This window comes from Falco biarmicus, chromosome 18 (genome assembly GCF_023638135.1).
Source record: "Falco biarmicus isolate bFalBia1 chromosome 18, bFalBia1.pri, whole genome shotgun sequence".
In the NCBI taxonomy this organism is placed as follows: domain Eukaryota; kingdom Metazoa; phylum Chordata; class Aves; order Falconiformes; family Falconidae; genus Falco; species Falco biarmicus.
The window spans coordinates 3639355-3663103 of NC_079305.1; the positions used below are offsets into that span (position 1 = coordinate 3639355).

General features: G+C 50.0%; 1 protein-coding gene across 16 annotated transcripts in view; it reads left to right on the forward strand.

Moving 5' to 3' along the window:
- LOXL2 (lysyl oxidase like 2) overlaps nt 1-23749 on the forward strand; it is a 62789-nt gene that overhangs the window by 34172 nt on the left and 4868 nt on the right. For all 16 annotated transcript variants that reach the window (XR_008826000.1, XR_008825999.1, XR_008826001.1 and 13 more), the window contains 10 exons: nt 1057-1268; nt 7629-7851; nt 9784-9967; nt 14046-14197; nt 14921-15088; nt 17992-18157; nt 18387-18630; nt 21600-21715; nt 22204-22340; nt 23201-23312. Coding sequence is in view for 12 of the 16 variants with exons in the window: in XM_056362994.1 (XP_056218969.1) it covers nt 1057-1268; nt 7629-7851; nt 9784-9967; nt 14046-14197; nt 14921-15088; nt 17992-18157; nt 18387-18630; nt 21600-21715; nt 22204-22340; nt 23201-23312 (1714 nt within the window). In the remaining 4 variants the exon portion in view is untranslated. The remainder of the gene's footprint in view (nt 1-1056; nt 1269-7628; nt 7852-9783; nt 9968-14045; nt 14198-14920; nt 15089-17991; nt 18158-18386; nt 18631-21599; nt 21716-22203; nt 22341-23200; nt 23313-23749) is intronic.

Genomic DNA, 23749 nt, shown 5'->3' on the forward strand with positions numbered 1-23749 from the left:
TTTTGCTGCAGTTGGTTTCCATTTGCTTGGGATCTGTTTGTCGCATCAGTGTTGGTGAAGGATCTGGAGAATGGATGTGCCACGTGTAGTTTGCAGGACTTTGCACGTCCTGCTGTGATCTCCCTGACCTCAGTACCTCTCACTGCTGCTGGTCGGTAATGGGAGGCCCGTGTCTCTTTAAAGCTCTGGGCATTTTTCTTTTCCAAGCGGTTGAATTTGAGCGAGGGGAGGGGAGGATTCCTCAGTTCTGATGTAACTGTTAGCAGAACCACGTGGGTTTTATACATTTTTGACAAGCAAAGGTCTCCTGGAAGCGAGTTATAAAATTTTCAGTAGCTCTTTTGTAATCGCTTGCCACAGCGGATATTTTCCAGTCGGCTTTTGCTTTTGGGCTTGGGTCCCTGCGTGGCTGGTTCGTGCGGTGCCCTCACGTAGGCTTCAAATGTGAAATCCGTTCAACTTTCGTGACTCATTTGCTGTCCCAAGTAACGCTTCAGCTGGAGGAGGAACCCGGCGTGGGGAAGCGGTGGAATGCCAGTGTCAGCACATCGGGTTCCCAGCTTTCACTGTGTTTGCCCAGGCCAGGTGGGGAAGGGATGCCCAGTGCCTCGATGAGAGCCCCGACGTCCTTCCCTGCCAGGGCTCCCGCTTCCCTGCACCCTGCCAGCATTCAGGTGGCCCCAGCAGAGCCAAGCTCGGTTCACTTCCACGGTAGCTGGGACTAAATTAAGGTCACTGTGCTGCTGAAACAATCCGCTTCGATGAATTTAAATAACAGAGGAGATTTGTTACGTAGCCGTTTGTAAAATAATGCCCTTTTTTTTTTTTTTTTTTTTAATGAGGAAAAGCATCCTCTTTCGCAGGATGGAGGATGGATTTGCACAAGGTAGAAAGGTTTGCTTCCCTGGTGTCTCTTTTCCTAAACAGCTCTTCCTTTCTGCCTCCCTCTAGTCCAGCCATAACCCTGAACAGAACTGATTTTTATTCCCCACCTCGAAGCTACACAACCAGATTCCTTGCAAGCCAGCATCATTTGTGTTTCTTTTATGCTTCCAGAACATGAACATCCAGGTGGAAGATATAAGGGTCCGTGCCATCCTCGCCACCTACCGCAAGCGGGTGCCTGTCACAGAGGGTTACGTGGAGGTGAAAGACGAAGGGACCTGGAAGCAGATCTGCGACAAGCACTGGACCATGAAAAATTCCCGAGTTGTCTGCGGCATGTTTGGATTTCCAAGCGAGAGGAAATACAACACCAACGTCTACAAGTAAGAGCAGAGCTTTGTATGAGACACTAGCATGTTTCTTTGAACACTTGGGGCCTTGTTCAAAAATGCAAATTGTCAAATGACACTGGAGACCTTGAGGTAGAAAAACCTCCAACTGCTTCATGCCTTCAGATCGCATTTTCCTTCTGTGTAAATATTTGAAATGTCAAGCATTTCCTTGTGCAGACAGGGGAGCTGTTTGATCCTCACCGTTCTGGCTGAAGACCTGCTGCAGCATCAGTTGTCGTATTTGATAGGTCCTATCGTAGGACGTGTAGACAGTCGGCCCAAGAAATCTTTTCTTTTTTTCCTTCCAGCTCTAGGATAGCCATTTCCTCCACCAGTGATAGGTTCTGTGTCATGTGCAGGGGATGGATGGGAACAATCTGATCACACTCTTCCAGTAAACCCATCAGCTGCAAGAAAATCTTAACTGCTTACCCCATCCCTCTGCGGAAAGCCAGCTGTAGGATCAGATTTGGTAGGTGCTGAAAGCTCCGACTGAGTAATCTTGGAAGAAAACAGGCTTTTGTTGTGCTTCGTTGCCCAGGTTGTTCCTTCCCACTACTGCATGCGATTCCTGGTCTCACACCTCTCCTGACACGTTTACCCACACTCACCAGCCACTCTGGCTCTCACGGAGGCTCACGGTCTGTGGTTCATGGGTCTCCAGCTGCCAGGTCACCCCCAAAGGAGCAGTCTGCCCAGCAGAATGCTTCCCAGTAAATCTCCCAATGTTAACCCCAGTTCAGCTCCTTTGGCACTGGCTATTCCTCAGTGTCGCAGGCTGGAAGAGCAGCCAGCCATCTCCAGCTGCATGACTTTTTCTGTCCATTAAACCCGCGCTGAGCTAAAAATGTCAGTAGTGCCTCCGCGCTGCTCTTCCCAATGCTGCTTCTGCGTCCGAGGTGGGGCTTGTAGAGGGATGCAGTTTGGAGCATGGTATCAGTGCTGCTTTTTCTTCCTATAATTGTAGATTGCTTTAAAGTGAGGGAAGAAAACAGTGATCCATAGGGGGAATGTTGTGTCTTCCAGGAGCTACAAGCTGATCGGTTTAGGCTGTGTTTCCCGTTTCTTGAAAACCAGGAGCTCTGGTCTTTGTTGTTGTCGTTGCTTCAGCTTGCATTTTGTCACCAGCCTTCGTCACAGACATGGTTCTTCCTACACTGTTCCCTAGAAATAACACCCTAAAGCAGATGCAAAATAGTTTAAGTGAAATTCCGTCTCGTTTCTTTCCTACACTGTGACCTGTGGAGTGGGAAAGCATCAACTGGATAGGGGGAGAACTGAATTCTCCAGGCAGGAGTTGTGTTTCTCCTGCCTGCTCCTTTTGGCCTGTGCAATTGCTCCTTCGGAAAACTCTCTCTGGAACTGCCTGGCCACGTTTCATTTCTTTCATTAGCAAGAACGTGATCAATCAAAGTGGTCCTTAGGTTGGAATAGCGTAAAGCCACATAGCAACACAAAAGAAGATAAAAGAAATAACCCAAGTGGAATTCTGTTTTCAGGCTTCCTGGGGAGATGAGTAGCGAATTTATAATTGCTGCCAGGCAGCCTCATGTTTTGCCCTGGCTGTCAGTTAGAGGTGTGTGTGCTTCCATCACTGCAACATGTCTCCCTCAAACTCATCTCCGAGATTCCCATCCCCTGCATCAGAGGCAGGAGGGCTGGATAAATTACCTGTAGTAAGACAAAGTAGATTTTTCCTGCTTTTCAGTTGTGGTGTTTCCAAGAAAAGCATTAACTTTAGCAGCTGGAGCCATCTGCTTAAATAAAAGGGTGCTTGGTAATCATAGAATCATTTAGGGTGGAAAAGACCTTTAAGATCATGAAGTCCAACCCAGGACTGCCAAGTCCACCACTAAACCATGTTGCTAAGCACCACATCTTTTTTTTTTTTTTAAACACTTCCAGGGATGGTGATTTCCCTCACCTCCCTGGGAAGCATGTTCCAGTGAAGAAGTTTTTCCTAATGTCCCATCTAAACCTCCCCTGAGGCTGTTTCCTCTTGTCCATTGGCTTGTTATCTGGGAGAAGAGACCTGCCCCCCCCCCCCCCCCCCCATCTACAGCCTCCTTTCAGATGGCTGTATAGAGCGATACGGTCTCTCCCATCAGCATCCTCCTCTCCAGGCTGAACAACCCAGTCGCTCCTCAGAAGAATTGTCCTGTTCCTTGCGATAGCACACGTAGGGATGGAAAAAACTGAAGCACAGTTGGTTGGCATAATATCCAGCAACGCTGACCATCCCATTGACTGGAGCTGGAGTTAGGAATATGCGGTGCTGACAAATAGCAGGTGTGGAGGTCTCTGCTGCCGAGCCAGACAGATTGCTTCAGTAACCTCGGTGCCTCGTAACACCTCCTTCACCTTTACTTGGTTTTGGCAAGCAGTAACGGCATGCTAGGCTCCTGCAGCCGCAGAAAGATATTTTGGAAAATACGCTGAATGTCATCCCGGGTTGGAAGAAGATGGGATGTCATTTTATTAGAGGAAAGAGACTTGTAAAATTTTGTCAGCTAGACAGTTATGTTTGGTTAGCGTCCTTCAGAAAGCTGTGCTCTTCCCTGGGGTGTTTGCCTTTGTGCTTTGTGTTACGGGCAGATGCATCATGTAGAACCATGCTGGTAGCCTTGCTGGTGAGGGAAACCTCCCAGTTCTGGGCTGGGAGCTTCACAAGTGATCTTTGCTTCATGATCAAGGTACCGGAATGATGACCACTGTGATCTGCTCGCCTGGGCCGTGAGAGCACCGCTCTCTGCTTTGTCCCACGCGCCTTCTGTTCACATTCTGTCTTGGAGAGGGGAGAGTTCAGCTCTGGCTGGTCAGTTGAAATAAATCCTCGTTCCATGTGAATGTGAAGCCTCAGAAACGTTCTTCTCATTTCTCGGGCTTTGCTCTCCCTAATTTGTAAATACCGTTCTCCCAAAGGCGGATCTCTTCCCGTGCCTGCTCTGCAGCTGGGAGACGGGCTGGAATCAGGTTTCTGCTGGTCAGGGCTTCCAGTGCCCCCTTCCCACATCCCCGCCAGTCCCACTCCCCCCAAACTGCAGCTCTGCATGCTGAGCTAGCTGATACTCTGCTTCTGCACAATGGTGGGAGGTGAAATGATTTGCAGATGGATCTTGCTTGAAAGAAAACAACTTAGTTCATTGTTGTCCCAGTGCCAGGGTTTTATTCCTGAATGTAACTTAGACTCTGCAGTTGACAGCACGATTTATGTTAGGAAACGAAATAAATCTCAGTGTTGTTTCCACGTTCTTGTTCATTCTTCAAAGTGGTTTTTCTATAGGCATGGCTTGTTAACTCCGCCTCCCGATTCCTGCTCTGGTTGAGAAAGAAGAGCAGCGTTAAGTGCATTTTGCTGATGGGGAGAGTAGGAGTTTGTGACCGGAGATGCCTAAGGCAGAGGGATGGACCCTCATGCCTTCTGGAGGCCTTACAGCTTGGTGATTTGTCAGAGACGGATGGAGGAGCTCAGCAGTTCCAGGACACTTTGTTCAGCCTCAGTCCAAAAAGCATCTCCCAGTTTAACCAGTCTGCTCATAGCATTATCAACCTGATTAGATGTGTGAGGCGGTTAATCGCTTCTGCGCTTGCAGTAGAAATGGGTCATGGTTGGGGTCCTCCCTAGCAAAAAAAATAAATAAATAAAAAAATAATTTAAAAAAAATATCAGATCCTCCCGGGATCTGAAGGGCTTTGGCAGAAGGTGGCAGGTCTGGCTTCTCTTCCACCTCCCTGAAGCTGAAGACAGCAGACTTGTTAAATTCAGTAAATGCTTGAAGAATTTCTCAAGGGTAGAAACTTTATGCTCACACCCCTGAAGAGGAATTCACCACCTTCTGTGCAGTGTGTTTTGGGTGAATTTTCCTGGTTTATACATGTGTAGCGATTTGTTTTCTGCTCCCCGAGGCCTCTCGGATGCATTCTTGCGTAGCAAGGTCCCTTTAGCTAAACCCTCAGCCGCTTCCCACAGCCCTCGGGCTTAACCTGCACCTTTGCTTAAAGCTTATGTGATGAAAGTCCATCTCTCCTCACCAGTAGAAATGCTTTGGAATCCAGCTTGACCTAGAATTGCTCACAGCACGACTTTGCTCACACCTCTGATCTGAGCAACATTGCTCTTGGCTTATAGCAAAGCCAGCGAGAGAGGTTCTTTCCGTGTTTAAAAAGTAAATAACAAGAATGCCCTGAATTTCTGTCTGTAACGGTCATCTGTATTCTACTTTTTTTTCCCCCTATTATTTATATATATATATATTTGGTCTGGGGAAATGAGGTGGGGCTTTCTCTGGCTATTTCTCCCCAGCCTACCAAAGGCTGTTAATACCAACCAGATGTTAATGCCTTGTGAAATTTCCAGGGTGAGGTCATTGTTTGCTATTATAAGGCTTCCCCATAATTACTTCTCTAAGACAGGCTGTGTTTCTTGTCTGCTTTGGAGTTCATGGAGCTCTCCGCACATGTCTGCAGAGGGCCCTCAGTGAAAATACTCCTTCGGGTTCTTGCTTTCATACCGAGCACACAGATTGAAAGGGTGGTGGGGCTGAGCTGGCTCTCGCTGGGAGTTATGGGGTGGTGTCACTGGGCACAGGCACCTCCAGATGCTTTCCAGTGCGTAATGCGTGCCTGAGTCTGCCCCGCACTCGGCAGTCCGAGAGAGCAGTTAATGTTCAGGTGGGACCTGGGTGCTGAGCTCCAGCAGTCCGAGGGCAGAGGCTTTCATGGCTTTTTGGTAGGCATGTGGTACTCTGGGTATTTTAATTAAAAGGAAGAAAAATCTTCAAGGCTTGGTCCAAACTGAACCAGGTATTTTAGCTGAGAAGTGGCTGGCCCTTTCTGCCTGCATCCCCCCTGGTTTTACTACTGTTATTTTTAAAATTTTTATTCTCTTTTTCTGTTTCCCTACATTTTCTGCTGATTCAGGGTCCCCGACAGCTCTGGTTTGACAGACTTGGAGTTTGACAGCCAATGTTTTACCCAGGTTGCCTGTCCTTGCTCCGTGGGATAAAACCCAGCCCTGCCCCATCTTCTGTCCTTTCCAGCACAGCGTTTGCTCCCCATCACATGATGCAATTGCATCTCTATCTCCAGCCCGGCTGTATTTGGCCTTAACCTCAACCCAGAGAAATTTGGCTGCAGAAAGGATTAGTCAGTGGCCGCGAGCCATATGAACCTAGACGACTGCTGAGCTTGTCAGCACAGCTTGGCAAGAAGGAGGGGAGAAGGTGGTCCCCGCAAGCATCTGAGGCTGTGCAAATTAGCCTACACAGGACCACCAAAGGGTATCAGCAGGGAAAACCTTGACCTGCCCAGTTTAGTTTCAAACCAACAACCTACGAAAGGTTCTTTGTCCCTTTACCTGGTCCTGCTCGGGCTCTCTGTCCCGCAGGGACGTGCTACAGTTAATCAGAATGGCTGCTCTTTCTCCCTGCAAGTTCCACCCACCTTGCTATGCCGTTTATCACAGCTAATCCTGCAACTGCCAGGGCTGCGTGGCAGCTAGTCCTGGAATAAGGAGCAGCACAGGGATCTCACAAAGCCACGTCAAGATCACAGCAGGGCGTTGGCTCCGCTGTGCCTTGACTTCTTTTTAATTTAACTTCTAACATCTTCCTTTTGATAAAGATCTGACCTGTGTTTTTGTTTCGTTGACTATTTTAGCTCCGATACAGTCGTCTGACAGCCTTGCAGTGCAGTTAGGATGAAGCTGGATTACTTTTTCTCATTTATCACACGTGCCCCTTCCCCCTTAGGAGTCCCTGGAGCACCTCCAGGCAAGTACTCCAGTTTGGGAGGAAGAAGCAGGAACCGCTGCCAATCTCCTCTGCTGTGAACATGTCATCAAGGGAATTGCTCTCACACTCGGAAATTGCTTTCAGGCTTGCAGTTGTTAACACTGCAGCTTTGAGAGAAGCCGGAGAGCCGTGGCTTTTTCCCAGTCTGCCATCTTCTCACAGCTGGTAGCTGATGGCCAGCAAAGAGAACAGCTCGTTTACAGGAGAGGTCTTCCGAACTCACCAGCGTTATTTGCACAGGCCCTTTTGAATTAACTGATCTCCGACCCTGACATAGCGTAGGGCTCTCTACAATGCGTGTCTCCTTCGAGCACGTAATTGTTGCTCTAGCTGCAGTGTTGATTCATACGCTGATCTTTAGCTTAAGGAGATGACCTATTTACTCCCAAGTGACACCTTAACAGCATCATTGTGCGTATGAATGGATCAACCTTCAAATAATGCTGTTCAATCCTCGTTTGATTTCAAGGTGGGCTTTTTTTTTCCCAAATGTAGCTACATCAGTGCGGTTTTTAGGATTCCTAACTTTTGTTTTGCTGTTCCCTTTTATTCCTTTAAGGATGTTTGCCAGCAGAAGGAAGCAGCATTACTGGGCTTACTCAATGGACTGCAATGGGAATGAGGCTCATATCTCCAGCTGCAAACTGGGCAATCACCTCAATGTGGATGCAGAGAAGAACGCAACGTGTGAGAATGGGATGCCGGCGGTAGTCAGCTGCGTCCCCGGCCGTGCCTTTGCTCCCAGCAGCCACAGTGGCTTCCGAAAAGCCTTCAGGCAGGAGGTGAGTAGGGAGCAGCATCCAACCGAGTAGGAAAAACCTGCAGGGGTAACTATTCAGGATCAGTTCTCGGCTGTAGGGCACAAACACGTGTGTGCCCAGAGCCTCGAACCAGCCTGCTGTGTGAATGTCCCCTCTTTGTATTGCTGTCTCGATACCAGCCCAGCCGAGTTTCTATCCTCACAAATACGTGGGATCTTGCCTCCGTCTACCGGCTCAGAGGGGTGGGAGGCTGGCTCGCCACCGCAGCTGGCAGGGCTGGGAGCAAGTAGTAAGAAAATACATTTGTCACGTTTCTGTTTGGGCTGTTCTGTTCAAGCCAACTGAATGCGTGCCCAGCTGCTGCTGGGTTTTGCTGTTTCACAGTCACTTAAAGATTGCTGGGTTGTTTCTCCCATAGAGGTTTGAGGGAAATAAGCTGGCATTTCCATTACCTCTGTGTCTTCTGCAAAGAAATGCTCCGAGAGACTGGGAAAACACGGCCTACAGGAAAGGTTGAAAAAGCTGTGTTTGTTTAGCAAAGGGAGGGCTGAGCGTAGCGTCAAAATGCAAAGATTTGCAAAAGGCTGCTATAAAATGACCCTGGAGACAGTTGCTCTCAGTGTCAGTAGGGTGACTGCACGTGAACGAGCAGCTTAACTTGCAGCAAATGTGGTTGAAGTTGATGCTAAGGGAAGTTCTCCAGCTGTAAAGTACGTGCACCCTTAGGATACAGGGGCGATCTCAGGGTCCAGAGGCCCTTAACGCTGGGTTAGAGAGGATTTTTTTGCAAGGTGTGTTAGGTGCTGTGGATCTTGGCTCTAGCCTGCATCCCCCAGCCCTATACCTCTGTGACTTTAGGAATGGGCTTTCTCTCGACACCTGAGAAGCCCCCAGGCATCACCTGCAGGCACTGCGGCAGCGGTGCGGTCCTGTCTGTGGTTTGCTTGCCTGGGGTCTTCTCTGCATCAGAGCTTGCAGGATGTAGGTCTCAAAGGTGAAAGGTTTTGTAAATCATTACTAATCTGCTGAGCCGTGCACGCTGCCAAGTAATTCCTTAAGCCTTTGCGTGGGCTTTACATGTCCTTCATGTGACCCCAGCCTGCAGAACTGTATATGCTTCCAGTTTTAAAAGTTAAGGTGTTGGGTTTTTTTTAATCTCGGACTCTGCACAAATCACGTGGTGTTCCTGTGCCTAAAACTCTGCTCCCACTGCAGCAACGCATCTCTTGGGTGCAGCAGCAACTGGTAGCTCTCTCTGCTTGGTACTGGGGAAAGCTCTCAGTGATGAGTAGTTGGTGACTAATAGAGAACAGAAATAAATGGAACTGGCCCTGCTACTCAGCTGTGTATTTCTGAATGCGTTTTGCCAGCTCACTTATTCCACCAGTTGTAACTGCAGCAGGCAGATAGGTTTTACGTGGCTTGAGTTCCGTGTTGATCTCCTCGGGTAACCCAGGACCACTGGCTGGAGGGCAAATGAATCCATCTAGTGGCTGAACCACAGGCAGCAAGTGGACGAGAGCCGCGCGCTAGCTGGCTCTGTGCGATTCCCAAACCTTCTAGAAGGCTCCCGAGAGAGATGGTACAAGAACTGGGCTGTTGCGTGTCCAGCCACTCCCGTGCACAGCAGCGCTCTGCTGCAGAGCTCTTTGGGTGCAAAAGGCTCCTAAATCCAAGTATTAAAACTGTAAGATGTCTCTTTTTGTTCTCTGCCCACATACGGGGATGTGAGAAACGCATGTCTATGCATACTATAAGCCTTAGCAGATAAAGATCTCCCTTCATCCAACACTTCCAGCCTTTTGCATTATGTGGTACTTGTTTTAAGGTCCCTCGGGACAATACGTTTTGGGCCACAACTTGCCTGCAGCTACGTGCCGTAAATAAGAGGTGTAAAGCGAGGGTGCTCCGTTCCCGGGCAGCGCTAACACCGCTTCTGTCTGTGTCTTCCAGCAACCACTGGTGAGGCTGAAAGGGGGAGCCAACACTGGCGAAGGACGAGTTGAAGTGCTGAAAAACGGGGAGTGGGGAACAGTTTGCGATGATAACTGGAACCTGGTGTCAGCCAGCGTGGTGTGCCGAGAGCTGGGCTTCGGGAGCGCCAAGGAAGCAATAACGGGCGCAAGACTAGGGCAAGGTAAGAGCAACGAGCGCTGCAGGGACCCTTTGTGCCTTGTCTGCCTCCAAGAACCCTTTCATGACTCGGGTATGAGCGTAGTATTACTGGGATGCTTGTTTTAGGGACCAGGCATTTATTCTCTACCCTTAATAAGTCTCTTGAGCTCAGGAGCTTGAGGCCAAACTGGAATATGTGACTTGGATATTCAAGATTCCTTGAAAGAAGTCTAGTGGTGATGAGTTCAACCTTTCCCTCAGACAGCTGTTTCAGTAATTACTGCTTTGTTATCACATCCATTGCTCTTTTGAGTTCTCTAGACCCACATCATCGTGTAATGCATTACTAGAAGGTTCCTGGCAAAAACGAGTCCTGGATCTAGACTTCAAACACTCCCCAACTTAAGACCAGAACATTAATTTAGCCCATTATAAACAGCAGGGCTTTTGAATAGTTCAGAGCCAGATTTGGGTTTGGATTTCCTGTATTTGGGAGGTGGTTTAGATCCCAAATGGTAACTCAAAGCCTAATGTACGCCCTCTGAAACCACCTTCTGATTCACACACCTTGCTCCCGTAGTGCAAACCCTGAAGAAAATGACACCAAACCAAACACTTCATTATGCGACTCAATGAACGGCTGGTGGAATTTCTTCAGCCCAGCGTGGTTTGGAGATAGGGAGAGAAAGTAACAACACGTGTAAAGCACAGTGGTGATGTCCAGAGTCTGGAAAGCTTTAAAATGTGACCTGTCTGTTTGGATTTGCCACAAAAATCTTGCGGTGGGATGCAGGGAGCCGCTGATGTGTTCAGCTGGATGTAGGAAACGGCAGAATCATCGCTGGGGGTGGGGGGAAGAAGCAGCTGGGAGGAGAACATGCCGTTCCCTGCCGTTCCCTGCCATCCCCTGCAGCCACAGCCTGGAAACTCTTAGCAGCGGCTGCCAATTCCCACCCGCTTTCCTTTATTTTAACGTTAAACACTGGCAATCAATCCGTGCACCCTGTCAAAAGCATCCTTTGGGATGCTGAGCCTTCAGCCGACTTGTCACATTGCGGTAGGAAAAGGAGCTCTCTTGGCCCAAACTCACCTCCACGCTCCCAGTGCACAGGGGACTCCCGCAGCTGTTAAGCTCTGTGTCCTTGCATGTGTTTGTGCTTTGTTTTGTAGCTGTCTCTCCCGTCAATTTGTGTGTTCAAAGCCTTAATTTGAAGGACCAGTCTCGTCACTGCTGCGTTGGAGATTTAATTTCAGGGGGCAAATCGCAAACAGATGGGCTCCGTGTTAAATCGGTGTGCAGTGTCTGCAAGTCCCAGTTAAGACAAAGTGACCTGTGGGAGACGAGTGCCTACCACAAGGAGGTCAGGGTATGCCGAGGGTGATTTATTCCCCCTTTTATAAACCGGCAGCCGAGACCCAGCTTAAACAATTTACCCCTATCTACACAAGAGTCTGTCCAAAGGAAAATACTCCCAGATCTCATGAATGTGTTGTCCACTGCAACGTCCTTGAAAGGAGAACGTAGAATAAAACTTCAAGCAGTAGGTGAATGTGTACGTTGGATATACAGCCCTAATCTTGTTCTTCTGCTAAAGGGAACAGCATAGGAGGAAATACAGCTTTTATCACCATATCTCAGCACGTACAGCAGTGCAGTTTGGCTGTAGTTCAGTGCCCGGGACAGCAGCACTTGCTGCCTCTGTGTGCCATAAAAGAATTTCTCCGAGAAGAGCAAACGTGCCGGGGTTCCGTGGATCGGTGCCGTGGCCTTGCCCTCTCTGCTTCATCATTTCATTGGTACGGCTTTGTCAGGCTGTTTCAGTGGAGAATGTCAGACTGGATCCATCCTGCATTCTTGGTGCATCACCCTCCAGTTCTGGTCAGCATCAAGGCATTCCTCCTATCAGAATTGTTCAGCAGCTTGCAAAATGACTAGGTCGGCGTCAGCGTTTCCAGATGTAGACCACAAACAGGATTTTAATAAAAGGGAAGCAAAAAAGGCTAGATACGTATTCCCTGGTGGCCTCAGCCTAGGAGTCTGCTCCCGCATCATATAGATCTTGTGTGATGGGTAGGTACGGGGCTGACCGATGTGCTAAGATGCAAAAAGTGGCCAGAGCCAAATTAATTCTGTAAGTAAGACTGAACCCAAGACATTTACATCTCTGCTTTTTTGTTCTTGCTGCTGTTGTCAGAAGGTGACTCCAGGGTAGGTCCTAACTTGTTCTATCGCGCCATCGTGGAAATATGCTAGGGAGCATTTTATTTCCCCCCCACCTTTTCTGTTTTCCCTGTGCCTCAGCAGCAGTCTGAGGAGGTGAGGGGTTCACCAGACAGATCATTAAACTGTCCCCCAGGGTTAGAGCTCTGAGTCACAGGTCGCTGCCTGCCATGCGGAGTTAGAGCAGCTCCAGATGGCAGTAGGAAAAGCCTCGTAAGCAAAGGGATCCCACCTACCATTAAATTTTCCAGCCTTCCAGTGTCAGCCCTTTGCTTCGAACCAAAAGGAGCAGCTTGAAGTTGGGTAGAATTTTCCTTTCCAGTGGCTTTGTGGGGAGGCAGCACGTGCAGAGGAGGCTGCCGGTCGGAGCCCGGCCGGTGGCTCTGCCACTGCCGAACCCGGAGCGTTTTGTGTCACCTCTGGGTGCAGAGGAACGGAGCCAGCAGCCGGGGTGTCACCTCCACACCGTCTGTTCTCTGCCTGATGTCAATGCTTTGAGACAGGTACGGCTCACGCGCTCTGCAGAGCCCTCGTCGCTCACGCTACAATGAGAATAGTGTTGCAGCAACAAAGAATCACCAGTTGTGCCAGAAATGGTAAGAAAACAGTTGCTCCTCTACCTCCGTTCCCCAGATTGGGCAGCCTGGCCTCCGGCATGCCAACGAGGGGAACTCCAAGCTGGACACCAATATCTGGGGTTGGCCAACTTCTTCCAGCTGGTGGAGGGTATCGGTGGGTGGATGCTGCTTTCTTGGAAACATCTTCTGTGGCTCTTCCCTTGCATCACCACCATGGTTGTGGTGCTCCTGGCTGCTGACCAGCAATGGGCACATCTCCAGCCAAGACACGAATGCCTGGCCAAGGGCCATAGCGGAGCAAGCCACCCGCAGGTCATAGCACCACGGCTGCCAGCATTTTGATTATACCAAGTCCAGAGAGAGCACGTTGATAGCAAAGTTCAGAAGTGGTTTTATCCACAGCCTCCCATCTCTGAAAGCTTCCTAGAAACTGCTGGAGCCCAGAGGTTCTACATCTGCTACTTGCAAGGACCTCCCGTCAAAACTGTCTGGTGTGTTTCCATCAGCAATTGCTCACGGATTATATGGGCTCCAAGAGAGACTCTGGTGGTTCTTGATAAAGATCATCTGCTGGAAGCTCCGGTTCATCCCCCCACAATGTCTTTCTAAGCAGCTTTGGGCTCAGTTTGGGAACAGGACCCGAGAGCTTTGCAGGGAGGATTATTGTCTCCTCATATCTCCTCTTGCTGTGCCTCTTCGGTAGAAATGACAGTTGTCTGCTGTCACTTGCCCAGGGAGGAACCAGCTTATTCAGTTTGGCTCCCAACACCTTGAGATCATTCTCTGCAGCATGAGATGATGTCCGCTCTCGTTTCCATCACTGGTTTTGGAGTCTGTACCACACACCTGCCCCAGAGTTGTTTGAATTCTCACGCGTCCCTGTGGTGTTATGTTTTGTTGCCCCAGCAAACGTGTCTATGACCCATTTAAATGTCAGGGCTTGACTGGGAGCAGATTCCAGCATACAGACCCAGCCAAGAGGTCATAATTTGCGAATTCCTACAGCTGAAGTTTGCAAATTATATAACAATGGAAACTTGGCTTTTTCTGCAGTTCTTGTGTGCTTGAGTCCCAGAGACTGCTGGAAAGAATGTAACGGTAAAAATTATTTAATAATCTTGCAGCTTTTTGTTTTATTTTAACAAGAAATCACTGGCATTTTTTCAGGGTTACTGTGTTTTGAATGCTAGAGGCCAGTGTGATGTCTGCAATGTATTAATATACTGTTACTGGATATTTCTTCACCATACAGTAGCATGGGCAGAAGGTAAGGACTCTTCTTCCTTCTTTTCCTCCCCAAGGCATGGGTCCAATTCATCTAAACGAAATTGACTGTACGGGCTTTGAAAAATCAGTCACGGACTGCAAGTTCAACATGGAGTCGCAGGGCTGTAACCACGAAGAAGATGCTGCTGTGAGATGTAATGTTCCAGCGATGGGTTTCCAGAATCAGGTGAGAAGCCAAGCAATCCAGGTGCGAGTGAGCGTGGCGAGGTGTTTTCACCCTGGAGCATCCTCTGCCCTCCCTTGCTATGCAGCACAGGGCATCTGGGTAGGAATTATTTCAACTAAGCCATGCCTATTCAATTTCAACATCTGCGTTGTATTAGACAGGAGGGCAGATGAGGATGATGCTCCCTTTGAGCATCCTCCTGGCATGACAGAGGCTTATAAAATGGGTGGAGTGCCGCTTCAGCTGCCCCCTGTGCCCTGTAAAGCTGGCGCACATCCCTGTTGTGGTGGGATCTCACTTGTGCCTCATGCCACTGGCACCTGGGTGGCTGCTGGCATAGGTGCTGCTGGCATCTTTGCCACGTGGAGTTTAAAAACCAACTGCATGAACCAGATGCAGGTTCCTCTGAGTAAATGCTCTTGCCAGAGGTCTAGAGGGAGTGGGGAAGGGAAACTTCCATAGGGAGTGTGTTACTCTCGCAGCTGCAAGAGTAAAACATCATACTTTCAGATGCTGGGCTTGGCTAGACCGCTTCGTGTCCATGGTGGGAGGTGAACCAGACCGCATTAACCAGGCTGCTAGCAGCCGACCTGAGGCTTCTGGGCTTGCTGGCATTAAGCCGTGAGAAGACCCCGAGTGCTGCTCGCCCAGCTGCTGCATCATCGCTGTAGTTTGCTGTGCTGTTCATTGGCCTAAGAATTTTTACATTTTTACATCCCGCAGCTGCGTCTGAGCGGCGGCCGCAACCCTTACGAGGGCCGGGTGGAGGTCCTGATGGAGCGCAACGGCACTCTCAAATGGGGCACCGTCTGCAGCGAGAACTGGAGCACCGTGGAGGCCATGGTGGTGTGCCGGCAGCTGGGCCTGGGGTTCGCCAGCCATGCCTTCCAGGTGAGTCCCTGCGCCCTCCCCGGCGCGTGTTTCAGATGTGGTGGCACATGTGTGCTTGGGTAAGGGCTACCGAGCAGGAGGAAGGCTTATAAGGAAGAAAAAAACCCACCCAAACCACGGCATTCGGCTTCAAGGCACTAGCTGGAGAGGCTCTGAAGGTTAAAGCTCATTGTGTAACAGTTGGGGGAAATTCGGAGCAGAAGGAGCTGTTGCAGCTCTGGACAAAGCTGCTGTTTTCGTCCTGCTCATGGCTCAGATTTCCTGGGAAGCCTGACTTCCTTATCCCTCACTGGGGCTGGTGGTTACATGCAGTTTTTTTCCCCCTCCCCGACTCAGTGGGGAGTTGAACTTCTCAGGCTGAGTGAAGTGTGGAAGCCAAGTTTAACCTGATGTCAGATCACTTGAAAACAATTTGATTTTGCTTCCGTAGTTACTTCTCGGTGCAATGTGTACACCGCCGTGCAGTGGAGCTGTGTGCAGCTCCCCAAGTTGTTTGTATTCTTTGCTCCTCTAATGACAGATGCCCTAAACCCTCCCTGCTTGCACCCAACTAAGACTGGCACTTAATAAAGGGATAAAAGCTACCAACTAACAAGCTGGGGATAACCACAAAGGAATAAAGTGTTCTTTCCCAGCAAAGCTCTTTGGCACGATGAATGGCAGCTTGCTGTGCTGGCTGGAGGAAAGCAAGCAGCGACCGTAAGAGCTGGAAGGAGAGAGGGCAGCAGCTTCCCATCCATTTCCCAGATGGATACATGGCATCAGGTGTAAGTAGCTGGTGCTGGCCAATAACCCTGTGCAAGAGCCTCTTTTTTTATTTGATACACCCCCCGAGGCTCAGAAGGTGAAAGAGGGGGCAGGCAGGTCTAGGTGCAATGGTAGATTTTTTGGAAAGGAAATATATAACCTCAGGGCCTTTGTTGCAGTTCCCAGAGACTGGGAAAATGGAGATTTGGGCTCGTAAAATAAAGTGGTTTCTCCCTAGGACAAAGCAATCCATTGCCAGAGCTTGCTGCCTTGCTGCTTTCTGGAACTGCAGCCCCTTGGGGGCTGAGAACCAGCCATCGCCAGCAGCTTTGGGGAAATTTGGGCTCAAACGGCCGCTGAATAAGTCCACTTCATGTCTGTTTAGATAGATGGAAACCTGCGCACAGAAAACAGCCTTAGATCAGTTCTGAAAAGAAAACACTTTTTCCCAAACAACTTCCGGAAATTGAAAACTTGGACAAACGAGGAAGATGTGGTTGCAGAGCACAGAGGCTGCCCCCATTCTCCCAGTTCTCCCAGCCCAGGGTCCAGGCAGCTCTGCTGCGTTTCCAGGCCGTGCCCTGCTCGGTGCTCCCTGGCTCTGCTGGCTAAACCCGCTGAGAACGAGCATCCCTGCCTTCTGCCTGCCGCGTTTGTCTGGCAGGAGCAATAAGGGCCTGACGTGACTAATAGCCTCAGCATCCTCGGGGCTGGATGTTGCTTGTGGAGGAGGGGCTGTCAGCAGAAACGGACAGTTCAAACCCTACCTGGCGAGCGCGGTCCCGCAATGAGTGTATGGAGTGACCAAGCCAGGATCCAGGAGGACATGCTGGGGCTCGTGGGCAGATTCCAACCAATTGAACTGTTCTCCGTGGCCAGAAAGAGGGGATCTGCAGGCCCCTGAGGGACACGCTGGGGTCAGGTACCTCGGAGGTCGGAGCTGGAGCTGCCCATGCTGCTCGCATGGCAATTCCCCCAGCACAAGTTGGTTTCTCCAGCTGATTTGCCTGCGCAGCTGCCAAGCAGAGTGCAAGAGCTGAGGACAGCCACGTCCCTTGAACGCTGGCCTTTCCAGCTGCCTGGCTCTATTGACACAGCCCTGAGAGTCCAGCAAGAAACAAGACATTTTTTCCTTTAGCTGAGACTTCTGGTATTTAGAACAGAAAAGGCCCTTATGCGGATGCCGGCTGCACCAGCTACATGAGCATAAAGCTACACTGTGTAGAACAGGGCAGCCCTGTGTGCGGGTGTGCAAAGAGTGTTGCTAACAGGGTTAACAAACAGCCTGTTGCAATGGAAGCAATGGTACAGATGGGTTTTCTTTTCCTGGAAACGTGCTCCCAGTTTTGACGTTAACAAACCTGGTCTTTTCTTTTCTTTTCTTTTTCTTTCTTCCTTTCTCCAAAATTTTGCGACTGCAGCTTCACCAGGATGTACTGTGCTTAGTTTTGAGAGTGGTGCTACATTAGGAGTTAATTTTCTGTTGCTCCGACGAGTTTTGTAGAACTGGGTGATGAAGATGAGCGGGGTTTGAACGTCTGTGAATCCCCCCCCTCAAAACCCAGAGATGCAGATCCTGTTAGTGCCGCTACTCCTCAAATGCCTTGTTTCCACCGGCATTTCCAGCAGGGCTGTTAGTTCTGCCTGCCCTCCTTGTACGAGCGGGCGCCCTGGCACTACTCGTGGTCCTCCCAAGTGCACAGATGTCACAGGACAGATGCGGTTTAATTGCTGGGCATCCCTCCCAGGGGCACAGCCCAGATGACTTAGACCAGCCTGAGGATGAATTCATCAGCTGGATGGGCAGAGCAGAGTGGAAAAGCGAGTTTACAGCTGGATCAAAAACAAGCAGAGATTTAAACCAGCGCAGAAACAAGGAGAGAGTTTTGTTTAGCGCTGGTCACATGTGTGGGGCAGGGGATATGGGACTGGGATTAAACCCTGTGTCGACCAGCTTTCTGCTTAAACAGATTTGGTGCTCATTCCCCAAGTTACTCATCTCCTCTGCTCCAGCATCCTTTAGCGAAATCTGTCTCCGTGCATTGATCATCACAAGAGGGGAGAACGCAAGTTACAGGGGGATAAATATTCCACTAAATAAAGTCCACTAAACACTGAAGAGTGTGTGAAATGCTTTTTTCTGCCTTTCTTCCCAGGAAACCTGGTACTGGCACGGAGACATCAGCGCTGACAACGTAGTCATGAGCGGCGTCAAGTGTTCGGGGACAGAGATGTCCCTGGCCCACTGTCGTCACGATGGAGCCGATGTCTCCTGTCCCAGAGGAGGTGGTCGTTTTGGTGCTGGTGTATCCTGCTCGGAGAGTGAGTGACTCAGATTATTTCATTTTGGCATTGTTTGCCCCGAGATATGCAGGAGAAATGGCGTGGCCCGTGCTGTGCCTTGGATATGCCAAAACAGTGGCAACTCGCTGCTGATGGGGCTGAGAAATAACAGTGCAAGGAAGGGGCTGGCTGCCGTCTCTGGCAGACCCTCGTGGGGCTTTTTTAGAAACCCATCAGTTAATTTTGAACCTTCCTTCCCACCCACCAGCTGCCCCCGACCTGGTGCTCAACGCCGAGCTGGTGGAGCAGACTGCCTACCTGGAGGACCGCCCCATGTTCATGCTGCAGTGCGCGCTGGAGGAGAACTGCCTGGCCAGCTCGGCCGTCAACACCTCCATCACCTCTGGGTACCGGCGCCTGCTGCGCTTCTCCTCCCAGATCCACAACAACGGGCAGTCCGACTTCCGCCCCAAGAACGGCCGCCACGCCTGGGTCTGGCACGACTGTCACCGGTGGGTGCCACGGGGTCGGTGCCTCCTTCCGTCCCCTTCTGCTGCCGGGGGGTGGGGGTGGGGGATGTTCTGCTGCGGGGTGATGGCGCTGAAAGGCTGGAGCGGTGGCTGGGGAGCTGCGATGGGTGTCAGGGCAGCTCTCATCCTCTGACAGCAGAGAAACCAGCTAATTAGAGTAGGAATTGTAATGAAGAACTGGTATACGAGCAAGACGGAGCTCTTCTTGGGAGAGATGTATATGCACGGGCAGTATGCACCTGGGGGTATGTGTACGTACACAGACGGAAGCGTGTGCCTGTGTACCTGCGGTGTGTAGGGAGATGCAGCCGTCAGAGCCACTTCCCTCACCTGGGGAAGGACTGCAGAACACGCTGCAATTCTGCATTTTTATTTTTATTCTTTAATGCGTCTTGGCTGCGTTTAAATTGTGCACAGCTGGGAGAGCTAGTTTTGTGCTTCTTTTTGACAAACAGTAAATTCACCCCCATAAATGCATAGTTTTTCAGAGGGAAACTGACAGTTTTGGCCAAAGTAAATCACGAGGAGGAAAGGGAGCTGGAACCAAGCCATCCAGATGCTTTGCTTCTGAAATGGCTTGTTACAGGCTTGATTTTTCTCTAATTTATGGTAAAAAGGAGCTAAGTAACCAGCAGCGCACAGCTCTTGTCCTGCCGCTGTTAAAACTTTCGCCTTGTGAAAACATCAGAGCAATAAATTCTCGAACCTAACGGTCCCTTACAGTCTTCATCAACAGCATGAGCGAGGCGAGAGGCGTAGGTACGCAGCGCAGCAGCGTTGCGATGCTGCAGTGCCGCTAGTCTGAAGCTTCAGACCGTGGTGGCCACTGACCCTGCGGACGGGCTGGTTTGCAATATTTGCAGCGGGAGGCACTGGTGCAATATTTGCAGCGGGAGGCACTGGTGCAATATTTGCAGCAGCTCATGCCTCGGCAGCACAGAACCAAAGGTAAATAGGCAATGGTGTAGTTAGGGGAGGAGGAAACCCGGAGCAGAGCGGCGGAGCATCTGCCTTCCCAGCCCTGTTGGGAAGGGGCTGGGGGGACACGTGGGGACCGCAGGGCTTTGAGCACAGCACTGTCACAAAGCAGGGCACCTGGAGCAATTTGGGAGAGGCTGTGTAAGTGAGGTGAGGCTGGGAAAGGATCGGGAAGAGGCTGAGAGCCATCTGTGCGCTTTAAACTGGATTCTGTTTATACGGAGGAGGATGAACTCAATTCCTCTTCAATCTTTCCAGTCTGTAAACACCAGAATGTAAACACCTCTTTGAATGATTCAGACATATTTCAGAAACTGAGTCAAACTTGAGAACCTCAAACTTTTATCAGAGGCAGCCAAATTAGACAGCCTCAAAGTCAACAGCTCGGCCACTGCAGAATGCCTCTTCTTTCCTAGCTGCCCTGCTCCATCACTGGGACCTTCTGTTTGGTTGGCTTTTGATGTGGAAGTAGAACAGAAAAGGGAAAGACCTATAGCAGGGAGTGAAAAGCGATTAAATTCTGGCAGGTGGGGTTTTTTTTTTTGGTTAGGGGAAAGGCAGGAGGAGGTAAGAAGAAACCCAGTCTCCCAACGAAAAAATTTCCTCCCCTTCCCTCATCCTTCCTCCTTTATCTGTAAATACGTGTGCAGAGTGATGCTGCAGTAATGGTGGTTGGAAGTTTTTAAGCCATGATTATTTTTACAGCTGGAAAGGAAAGGATATCTGCACATTTTTTGTCTTTTTTTTTTTTTTTAACTCCTAAGTGATGGCTCTTTGAATTGGGGCCTGTCTGTGCAGCGGTGTAAGGACCCGCTCAGCTCTCAGCACCCACAGCTGCTTCCCCGTTTGCCACAACGTGCTCATGCTGGGACTTTGCTCCCGGTTCCAAAACTGGGATGAAATTCAACCTGTTGCATCAGCACGGGTGTGCACCCAGCCGTGACCATGCGGAGCACCCAAATTGTTCTAATCTGGTATTTCCATCCGATTCCCGCTCCGCAAGTCTCACCGACTTCAGCTGGATTGAAGCACAGGCTGAAGTTTTTGCAGAACCAGAGCACGGCATAGAAAAGGTCCATGTTCTCGGGTCCAAAACCACCCAAACTGCCGTAGCCTGCGCTGGGTAGGGGTCTGCAGCGCAGATCGTGTGCTCTCCCCCAACTGTTGCTGCACCCAGCAGCGCTGCAGCGTTCGTGCCGGCAGCCCGGCTCAGGCTGAGCTGCTGCTAACACTTCCCTGTTTAAAATTCCGTGTGCGAACCCAGCTGTCGGGTTGTTTAGATCCGAGCGGTGCGAGCTCGGAGAGAAGCTGGTTCCATCTGTCGTGAAGTTTTCTGCCAATAAATTTACATTCTGCTGCTTAAAAATAAATAAATAAAAATAGCCAGGTTGCCGGTTTGGGTACATCTAGGGCTGTTTGCAGGCTGTTAAGGAGAAGGTGAAATATTTCCTGCGGTAAACGACAGGGCCACTAGAAGCGATGCCCTGGCTGAATGATGGCTTTGATTTTTATTTACCCCCCCACCCCATTCCTTGCTATTATAAAGCATGGGGTGGTCCTACGAAGGCTTGGGCATGCTCTCCCCTGGAAAAGCTTTAGCACTTGATATGTAAATAAATATCCAGGCCAGGAGCCAGCATGAAGGCAGCATGGGTGATGGCGCTGTGCAAGGATTACGCCCAAGGGAATATTTCCTGGCTGTGTTTTCTCTTGCTCTACCTCCTGCCGCGCCGCTTGGTCCGTAGCACTTCATGTGTTGTCGTGTGTTTCCCCCCGCGGGGCTGGGAGGTGAAATGCCTGGCCCAGGGGATGCAACAACACAAAAAGCCGAGGCTGGGCTACTCACATCCGAGTCGTCGTGGCCCAGCCACTGGCCCACCCCTGCTGGGGTCGACAGTGCAGCCCTTCAGACCTGGTGGTTAAAGGGGTGGCTGTTTTCCCTCGAGGTAATTCTCCCCGTCTGTGCCTTGCAGGCATTACCACAGCATGGAGGTTTTTACCCACTACGACCTCTTGAACCTCAATGGAACCAAGGTGGCTGAAGGACACAAAGCCAGCTTCTGCCTGGAAGACACCGAGTGCGAAGCAGGTATATCTGCCAGAGCCCTTTGTGCTGGGAATTTATCGCTGTCCCCGTACAGGTGCCTGGCTTCGGAGATGCTGCTGATGTCCTGGGGGCTGCGTATCTCTGGGGTGATCTCTGCAGGTATAAGAGAATCCCTGAAGGCCCCATATGCTGAGGTTTCCAGCCCTCAGCTCCTTACATCCTTACTCTGAGCTGCTCTGGAAACCTCGGTGTACATTTTCTGATTCCTGTAAAGGGAGAAATTTCAAAACACGCCTCTAGGTGCCGAGGTGTGGAAGGCAGCAGCTCCTCCTGTGCAGTTAAGCAGTGCAGGTGTTTCAATACAAGACGCTGAGCAAGGCACGGTTCTGTTAAATCTCACCCAAAATACTGCGCCAGTAGCTTCTCACTGTCTTCCACTGAGTCTTCCTCTGACATGTCCAAGGGTGGGAAATTCCCAGCCTGACTCGCTGGGAACGTAACACTTCATGCCTTTAACTCTTTCCATCTAGATGTGCAAAAACAGTACGAATGTGCCAATTTTGGTGAACAGGGGATCACGGTCGGATGCTGGGACGTGTACCGTCATGACATCGACTGCCAGTGGATCGACATTACTGATGTCCCACCGGGCGATTACCTCTTCCAGGTATGGGAGAAAAACAGGACTTGAGGCATTGCTGTGTGCTTTTTAGCTTACCCATTAGGGATGTCAAGAATGTAACTAGTTTATTTGTACATCTCCTACAGTACTATAAGCTTCCAATTATGAAGAGATTATGTTCCCAAGGTACCTAAAAGATAAAGAATTAACCTAACGGGCCAGCAAAGCGCTACCATACCACATACTTCCCCCCGAAGTGAAAACAATCAGGGTCAGTAACCACAGCTCAGAAATGACAGTCTTAAGAAATCCACATCCAGCCAACACTTGATAGTCCTTATCTATCTAGTATTCTTATCTATAGACAGGATAGTCCTTATCTACCAACCCGTGCGCTGCTGACATCGTGTTCCATCTCACGTTCTGTATTGGCGCAGCATCCCGCTGTTTGTCTTGTACTAAGTTTTTGAGCTGTTCGTAAGCAACGCTGGCTTCATTTGGGGATCAAACGGTGCTGTTCTTGTGTTTGCATGAGGAGTTAAGACTCTGCCTCCAGTCTGGTTTGTGCAAGTGGGTGGAGTGGGGGGGAGAAGTCTTTGGTTCTAAAAACAGCCGCTTAAACTGGAGAGGAGGGAAGGGAAATTATTTTTGTCTGCACTGCTATCGTGTGAGAAATGGAGTGAAGGTGTTTGAGGGTATGTCTTGGTGCCTGGGGGAAGGTGTGATCCTGATCTGGCTTTAATGGGTTTCTGTCTTCTTGCAAAATGAGTTAATTTTTTCCGTTACAAAAAAAAAAAATATTATGGTATAATGAAAAAGCTGATTCCGTCTCAGTCTGCCTAGCAAGTGTCACACCCTGTCCACCTTTCAGTAACTTTGTGCTGTGTTTCTCCATCACTCCCTAGGTTGTCATCAACCCCAACTACGAAGTCGCTGAATCAGATTATTCAAATAACGTGATGAAATGCAGGAGCCGGTACGATGGGCAGCGCATCTGGATGTACAACTGCCACATAGGTGAGAGGGGCTTCTGCGGGGGGATGCTTAACGGCTGCCCGGTTAGATCACACCGCGTCGTTGGCTCTTTGCTACTTCTCGGTGCTTCCATTGCAACGTGCTGATGTGCTGTTGATCACTTTGCACGGGCTTGGAAAGACGAGATACTCAGCCCAAACTACGCTGGTGCTGTTTTGTTGTAGACCTCTCACAGGGTCAGGCTGCTACGGGTTGCAGATGGTAAATGGCTGGACGGGGGGGTTTGCATCTTATGTGTAACTTACAACACTGGTAAGACAGCTCTCTGTGCAAGATGCGAAAGAAATCCCTCAGGCTTGGGGGAATGGGGATAACAGATGTTCCAGCTGTACCTCTTCTACAAGGAAATGAGCATTTTTCCCCTCCCAAGACTGGGAGATGGAAGGAAAGCTCGGGTGCAACCTGAGAACTTGTTCGGA